General features: G+C 40.4%; 1 protein-coding gene across 1 annotated transcript; it reads right to left on the reverse strand.

Moving 5' to 3' along the window:
• Positions 1 to 7,778: 7,778 nt before the first annotated feature.
• LOC100392085 (lysosomal-associated transmembrane protein 4B-like) lies at positions 7,779 to 8,703 on the reverse strand. The gene is given in 1 exon segment (XM_009001727.5): positions 7,779 to 8,703. A coding segment is annotated over 1 exon segment (681 nt). The 5' UTR covers positions 8,509 to 8,703; the 3' UTR covers positions 7,779 to 7,827.

Consider the following 8,703-nt stretch of genomic DNA (forward strand, 5'->3'; position numbering starts at 1 on the left):
AGAATATAGAATGTGAATGTGCTTAGAGAAAGATAAGAAGTGAGACAATCGGGTTCTTGTATTACTTACAGGGAAATACTCTGGCTCCAGTTCTTTAAAACTATACCGAGAGCTGCCAAGATTGAGTAGAAGAGATAAAAACCAATCTGGAAGGGCTGGGCGCTTTGGCTCAAGCCTGTAATCCCAGCACTTTGGGAGGCCAAAGCGGGTGGATCATGAGGTCAAGAGATCAAGACCATCCTGGTCAACATGGTGAAACCCCGTCTCTACTAAAAATACAAAAAAAAAAAAAAAATTAGCTGGGCATGGTGGCGCGTGCCCGTAATCCCAGCTGCTACTCAGGAGGCTGAGGCAGGAGAATTGCCTGAACCCAGGAGGCGGAGGTTGCAGTGAGCCAAGATCGCGCCATTGCACTCCAGCATGGGTAACAAGAGCAAAACTCCGTCTCAAAAAAAAAAAAAAAACCAATTGAGTAAAAGAAAGATTGTTACATGCTAGTATCTAACACATAAGCATAATTCTAAAAATAATACAAAATTCGTTTTCCTTATTAGAATTATCTTGTAGGCCACTGATAATTTTTCATCAACACCTTTACTATTTTCAGAGTGTCACTGAATCCTCTGCAAGGTGTGTCATCCACACTGCCAGTTAGATTCTATAGTTGCTATAACCTGGATAATCTTTGAGTATAATGACCTATAAAATGAATTGGGGCCAGACGCGGTGGCTCACGCCTGTAATCCCAACACTTGGGGAGGCCGAGGTGGGTGGATCACGAGGTCAAGAGATCAAGACCATCCTGGTCAACATGGTGAAACCCCGTCTCTACTAAAAATACAAAAAATTAGCTGGGCATGGTGGCGCGTGCCTGTAGTCCCAGCTACTCAGGAGGCTGAGGCAGGAGAATTGCCTGAACCCAGGAGGCGGAGGTTGCGGTGAGCCGAGATCGCGCCGTTGCACTCCAGCCTGGGTAACGAATTAAACTCCGTCTAAAAAAAAAAAAAAAAATGAATTGGGAGGGCCATCTGTGGGTCTCTTTTAAACAGGTACTGTCCTACCCTCTTCTCTCTGAAAGTCCCTTCCATAGAGGATCAGTATGTACCATTCGTTCAGTCAGGTTCTTCCAAAGCATTCATTCTGTGATCACTTGCCACTATTCTTTACATACCAGCGCTGCTACACACAGAGACCTGGCATCTAGGTGTGAAAGAATGTGTTCTGCTATGTGCTGTAAGCCTTGCTCTGGTAAAGTGGTAAAGTCCTGCTGCAACATGGGCTTCAGGTACTAGTTAATACGTCCATGCCGATAGTGACAAATTTGTGAAATAAGATGTTCAAAATAGCCATAGTTGGTTGGGTCTTTAATCTGGAATCTATTAATTCACTCAAAGTTTTTAAAAAAATTGGTAGAACAGCCGTTGTCCTAAATTGATACATTGCCTTCAGGCTAAATTTTAGTTATTCTTTGTCATTCCAAACATTTCTCAAATTTCTTTTTAACTATCTGAGGTTGAGAAGTAGTTGCCTCTTTGAGTTCTACAAGTAGGTCCTCAAACTGGTGAACTCTTTATTCCCTTCATTACTTACAAAATGGTCAATTCTTTTTCTCAGCTCATCTCTTTCTTGTAACAGCTTGCCAAATGCAGCCAATAGCAAATAACACACAACATTCTGTTTTCCAGCCTTCCGCCTAAGCTACAAATGTATTAAGTACATGACCTGTCTTCCAAGTTACTGTAGATAACAATTTTACTAAAAGTTTCATTACTGCATAGCATGGATTGCTATCTTAAACTCTGAAAATAATTTTCTTGCTACCTGCTGTCTCTCTCAAATATTTTATGTTCTTGTTATGGCAGCAACCCACTTTGGATAACTATGTCTACCTTAAGTGATGATGACCTAGATTTTGCTGTAGTAACAACCCTAAATTCTCAGTAGTTCGAAACAATAAAGATTTGTTTGTTGCCTATTGCTATGGTCTGAATATATCCCCCAAAATTTATTGTTGAAACTTAATTGCCAATGTGATAATATTAAGAAGTGGAGGCTGGCTGGTTTAAAGGTAGTCAGTTATCTCAATTGTTCGCAGTCAGTTATAGATAGAACTCCTTGTTCCACTTTTTCCTCCCTTCTTACTACTGCAGTTGACTAATCGTGAAAAACAAAACAAACAAAAAAAACAATGTGGAGGCTTTTAGGAGTGATTAAGCTGTGAGGGTAGAGCCCTCATGAATAGAATTAGTGACCTTACAAAACAGGTGCAGGGAGCTGTTCACCCCTTCTGCCATGTGACAATGCATTAAGAGACACCATCTATGAAGTAAAGAGCAAGTATTCAACAGACATAAAATCTGCTGCTGCCTTGATCCTGGACTTTCCAGCCTCCAGACCTGTGAGAAATACCTTCCTATTATTTTTAAATTACCCAGTCTCAGGTATTTTGTTATAACAGCCCAAATAGACTAAGGTGCTTATGCAACTTGTCTTCACAATGTGGAGCAGAGCCCCACAACTACCCCAAATAAACATGTAGTCTATCTCACAGGTGCACTGTAAGATAACTGAGACTTTCTCAGGGTATACATTGCGAAAGGAAAAACCAAACTGATTTTTCTCTCTACTGACACACTTAACACAGAACACTTCTGTGACCAGATATGGTGTGATTTCCCCACACATCAGTCAGTTCTGCAGCTGACACGAGCTAGATGTTCTTTAATGCAATTCAATTCTGATACTATCTACCTGGAGATAGGGTCAGATTCCACAGGTTAAGGGCTCAGTCCCATAAGACTGCTTCCACTTCAGGTATCAATCACCAGTAGTGGGATGTTACCAATACTTCTGACCAACAGGCTATAAATCATGGCTCCCACTACCACCTTGAAAAAACTGCATGTTTTGAGAATGGCTTAAGGGCTGGGATGAATTTGTCCCACAATCATGCTGGGTGGTGTGGTACTACTGTCTAAGCTAAGTTGCTGAAGTTCAACTAGCTTCTTACCTTGTTCTTGTGCGGTCCTGGCTGTCTGGGCAAGTGTCCTGGGTAGACTCAGTGTTTCTCTGGGTTTTGTGTAAGATGACTGGCTTTGACATGGTGTTCGGGGGACTGGTAACATAAGGAATCCTTCTCTCTCCTTTTTTTTTTTTTTTTTTTTAGTTTTAGATGGAATGTCACTCTGTCGCCCAGGCAGGAGTACAGTGGTGCAATCTCGGCTCATTGCAACCTCTGCCTCCTGGGTTCAAGCAATTCTCCTGCCTCAGTGTCCCAAGTAGCTGGGATTACAACCACCCACCACACCTGGCTAATTTTTGTGTTTTTATTAGAGATGGGGTTTCACCATGTTGGCTAGGCTGGTCTCAAACTCCTGACCTCAGGTGATCCGCCTGCCTTGGCCTCCCAAAGTGCTGGGATTACAGGCGTGAGCTACTGCACCTGGCCTGAATCCTTCTCTCTTTTGTGAACTGGCCTGAGGCTCCAGTTTTGTACCCTTTTGTAATAATATTTCTATAAAAAATACTTTTTCCAACATTTAGACCTTTATGAATCGAGGAAACAAATAGCTTTCATAATGTCAGATTATAGACTTATTTTTGTTACAGAGAAGTATAATACAGTAGTCAATTAAAGATTCAAGCATAAAATATATTTGGATAATGTACTATGGGAGAAGTGGGATGAGAATATGACTTCAAGGAGAAAAAGGAATAATCTAAAATTACTTTGTTTCAGAAGAGCTTGTTTATGTACTTTTTAAATGGATGATGGTTATTTTAGTTAAGGGGCTGTTAGCTACTGAAGCAGATAAACCATCAAATCTCAATGGCTTAAGTAGAAATTTACATGAGTAAGTCATATAAAAATCTAATGGCTACTAAGCGGTGGGTGTTAATGGGAGATTGGAAGGCAGTGGTTGGAGGAAATGGTCTTTGCTCAATGTAGTCAATCAACATGTAGCAGGTAGAAGGGGAAAGAGAGAGAGCAGCATACAGATAGATTGTGCATTGGCAGTTTTTAATGGGTCAGACCAGGAAGTAGCATAAGTCACTTTCACTCACATTCTATTGCCCTGAATTCATTCTACACAGCCACACCTAATTTCAAGGGATGCTTTTTATCCACAAAGAAGAGAAAGTGGGATTGGTAAACAGCTAGTTGATCTGTAATTCTAGAGTGGAGATAAAATTGCTAAAATATTTAGATTTATTTTTTGTACAATAAAAAGAGCAAAATCACAGGTCTACTTTTAATGTCAGCATCTAAACGGCAAAGGAAAATGTATCTTTTGTGAAGACAGTCCATTGAGATTTGGGTTTAAAACATCTTTAGTTGGAGCAAGCAGGCAGTTGCAATCTGACTGATTTTTCAAGTTTATAATTTGTATGTCTTAAGGTTGTTTATGCATGAGCTTCAGCTCATCAAACTTCAGAAGAAAAAGAGTTTCAGTTTTGGTGAGTCCAAGTCAGAAAAGTGGAAGAAAAATTTAGAAAACATTAGTTTGGAAACTTATAGCCGGGAAAGAATTCAGGATTCAGGATTTCCTGCAAGGAAAACAATAACCCCAAAACAATGGGCAGGGTTAGGAATTTAATAACAGGTACATGATAATTTTCTTCTGAAACATAGTTTTCCTCTCTTTGTTCCCCATTTCTAACAAAGATAAATCATAGAAAGACCAATTTATATATAAAATTAAGTTTTAGTCTTATACCTGGTGATTATTTGCATAAAGTACACTAAGAATAGTGATTTATCACACAAGCTCTTTCAAGTCGGTTTGTTGGAACATTTTCATAAAAAATCGCAGATTCGACTTTTTAAAAACTTAAGAGCCAGAGCTGAGTATGATGTTTCATGCCTGTAATCCAAGTTCGTTGGGAGACTGAGGTGGGTGGATTGCTGGAGCTCAAGAGCTTGAGATAAGCCTGGGCAGAATGGCAAAACCCCATCTCCACCCAAAAAAAAAAAAACTTAGAGGCCAAGCCAAACACTGTATTACCTGTACCAAAAAATTGGGTGAATACCTTTCTTCTCAAGGCCCTCGAAATACCTTGAGTTTCCTGGGTCTGTCCAAAAGTGAGATTCTTGACTTACTTCAAGGTCAGGAACCTTGTAAGGGAACTGTGTAGACCCAGGCCAGTCTTTTTCCAAGTCTGTTGGCTTCATAAAATGCACCTCAATTCCTCAAAGAAGTCTGGTCATTTCTAAAAATAGGAAATTCCAGTCAAAGCCTCGGTAAAATAATCAGCATTTCAAATTATGTACTATTAAAAAGAAAACAGATTTTTACTGAATCTATGCAAATAATTATATTGTCATAAAATAAGAAAACTCACAAATGGTTTCTAAATTTTGGAGTGACCAAATAAAGAGGTAAATGTTTCAGTTTGGCTCACAAAAGTATACTTTACTTAGTTGGTAAAGCTATAAATAGCTTAAAAGAAAAGTGTTTTCTTTAGGAAAAAAAGAATCAGCAATGTTTCAAACAAAAAATTGTCATTGAAAAGCAGTTTCCATTTTTCATTAGTTCAGTCTCATGTAGTTAACTATTGTTCCATTTGTTGATACATTAGCAATTTTATGAGTCCACTTTTATTCTCTTAGTGTTCTGAAATTTTTTTACCCCGTCTAATGATTAAATCTTGATTTTTTTTTTTTTAAATTTTAAAGGATGAGCTTGCTGTTAAAAGAAAAAGAAGAAGAAGAAGAAATTTTAAATAGAGATAAGGTCTTGCTATGTTGCTCAGGCTGGTCTTTAACTCCTGGTTTCAAGCGATCATTCTGCCTTGGCCTCCTAAAATGCTGGGACTACAGACATGATTCAATCTTAAAGTAATCAGAAACATGTATTCAAGATTATGTGTTGTAGTCTTTTCCACAAATTTCCTTAAAGACACAAAATTTTAAGATTTATAAAGGGAGAGACCAAGGCAGGCAGATCACCTGAGGTCAGGAATTTGAGACTAGCCTGGCCAAATGGCAAAACCCTGTCTTTATTAAAAATACAAAAAAATAGCTGGATGTGGTGGCGTGCACCTGTAGTCCCAGCTACTCAGGAGGCCGAGGCACGAGAATCACTTGAACCTGGGAGGTGGAGGTTGTAGTGAGCCGAGATCACGCCACTGCACTCCAGCCTGGGTGACAGCAAAGATTTATAAAGAGCTTCAGAAAACAAGAGCATAAGGATAAAACCACAGATGCTTAATTGTGAACAATAAGACTTAAAATGACCATGATTAAAGATGCAATTGACAAGGAAATTTGGTCATTTTTGTGGTCTACAACAACTTTACACAGTATCCGTAATTATGACTGATAACACATATCAGGACATATCAGTTTTTTAAGAATCACATAATTTTGGAACACGTACTAACACATTTATACAAAAATGACTCAAAAAAAGGCTAAACATTATTTCTTATTTCACAATCCTTCCTGCATGATTTTAACATACCAAGTAAGCCTAACATGTCTCTCTCGTATTTCCAGGAACCCTTCCAGAGTGTCTAAAAGTTAGTTTGAAGTCAAAAAGACTTAATTTTTAATTTGAAGTTTGATTTTGGGAAGCCTGTAAAATATGTCAAAGATTTAAAACACTTGAACAGCAATAGGATCATAGGTCATTGTGAAATAACTGTTATTCATTTAGAAAAACTGATCATTAAAAATGCAAAAAGTAAAAATCTTTTTTTTTGTGGGCAAATCTCTTTTTAATTGCAAAAGACTTCATTTATAGCACATTCAATAATCAACCAACGGGAGAGTTGCTGACTTTGGAACATATGAATATATAAAAATCCCTTGCAGTTCAGGTAGTCAAGATAATAAACGCATACAGGGAAAGCAACCTTCATTTTTCTGAAAACGTTTACATTTTAAAAGGTCACTAAGTATACTTGGAAGTTTAAAGCGGTAGAATGTACCTTGGAGGGAAAGGAGGAGGAAAACCCTTTTCCATGTTGCCAGACAAATTTGTATCAAATCTATTCCAATTCCGCTTGGTAAAGTCAGCTGGATGACCTCCTTGAACCAGGATAGGGCAGAACACTTGTGAAAGCGGGCCCTGGGTAGGGATGTGAATCCAGGAGAGGAGTACCAGACCCCATGCAGCGCCAAACACACCCGTCCCACCCTCTAATACAGACGAGGCACGTCGCCCATGTCCCTGGACCCGGATGCACAAGAACAGTCATCAGATGGTTACTGCTCCCACAGCCTAGCACTTTTTAATGGTCTTAATTTAGGCCATGGAGAAAAGTCCTTTACCACCAAGTGCAAACCGTCATTGAACTTAAGTCATAAATGATGCTAGGGGGCAAATTCTTGTAGTACATATATAAGGACTTCTATTTACCTAATTAGAACAATGATCACACAATTGACATTCCTGCTTCCATAAGGGTTTGTTCTCTGCACTGGAATGGCTTAAGAAAACGTTGTCTATTTTTGGTTCTATTTTACACTTTCAAAATAGAGGGAGTAGAGAGAAAAAGTGTGACCAAGTGCCTAACTTTGGAGCCCAGCAGGTACAAAAGCGAACTTCTCTGACTCTGGGTCCATCAGATTTGGGGGAAGTTTCAGTGCCTAGGGAAGGTTAGTGAAGCCCATTACACCCCGAATCCTATAGAAAGAATTCTACAGCTCATCTATCACAGTGTTCTAGTAAAGCATATGCGGAAAAGTACAGGTTTCAACCTAACATCTACATTTTTAAAAGTAGCATTTCAGCAACAAACAAGCTCAGAGAGCTCATCGCAAAGTGGAATAATAGAACTGCTCAGATGTCAAAAAAGTCAAGCTGCTGCCCTCAGCTCTGCTCAGGCAGACACGTAAGGGGGCGGCGGCTGTTTGGCAGCACCATTCACAGTGGCCTCATCATACGGGGGTAGCAGCACCTTATTGTCATTGCTGGTAACGTAAACCAGGACATCGGAGGAGTTCCTGCCATTTATGTATAGGTATCAGTTCCAAACACAACTAATCAAGTAACCCTTGAAAGTCAAGATAATGCTAATAAACAGAAGAATAATAAGGACCAAACAGGTAGGATTCACTGACATGACATCATCTCTGTAGGGAAAATTAGGAGGCAGTTGTCGTATGTATTCCTGAATGGAGTTTGGATAAACAAACACAGTGATTGCAACCAAGGGGTTCAGGGCAAAATCAAAGATCTGGTAACAGAAGAATGGGATAATCCAGGCTACGTGTTGCTTGTATGCTCCGTAAGTAGCCATAGCACATATCAGAATCATGAGAACAGAAATCGCAATGGCAATGCACATGTTGGCATCATCCATGAACTCAAAGTCACCGCCCAGTTCAGAACTTGAAAAGTGATACTGATCCGGGTCAGCCAGGGCACTCAATAAAATCAACAGTACCACGGCATTGATGACCAGGTACCAGACACCGAGCAGGATGGTGCCGGTGCGGACATGGCAGCACAGGCAGCAGCTGTTGGAGTAGAACCGCGTCCAGGGCGCGACCATCTTCATCGATGCGGGTGCAGCGGCGCGAGCGCGCGCCCGAGTTTTCAGGAGCGCGGATCGCCTCGTCCGGGGCTCGCCGCGCTGCTGCTGCCGGCTCCTCAACCGCTCCGGGTCCTGGCCCACTCGCCCGTGCGCCCACAGGCCTCCCTATTAGATCCCCCGAGAGCTGCGAGCAGCTGCTGCGGCGAGACCCTGCGCTCC

This window comes from Callithrix jacchus, chromosome 7, assembly GCF_049354715.1.
Source record: "Callithrix jacchus isolate 240 chromosome 7, calJac240_pri, whole genome shotgun sequence".
Lineage (NCBI taxonomy): Eukaryota > Metazoa > Chordata > Mammalia > Primates > Cebidae > Callithrix > Callithrix jacchus.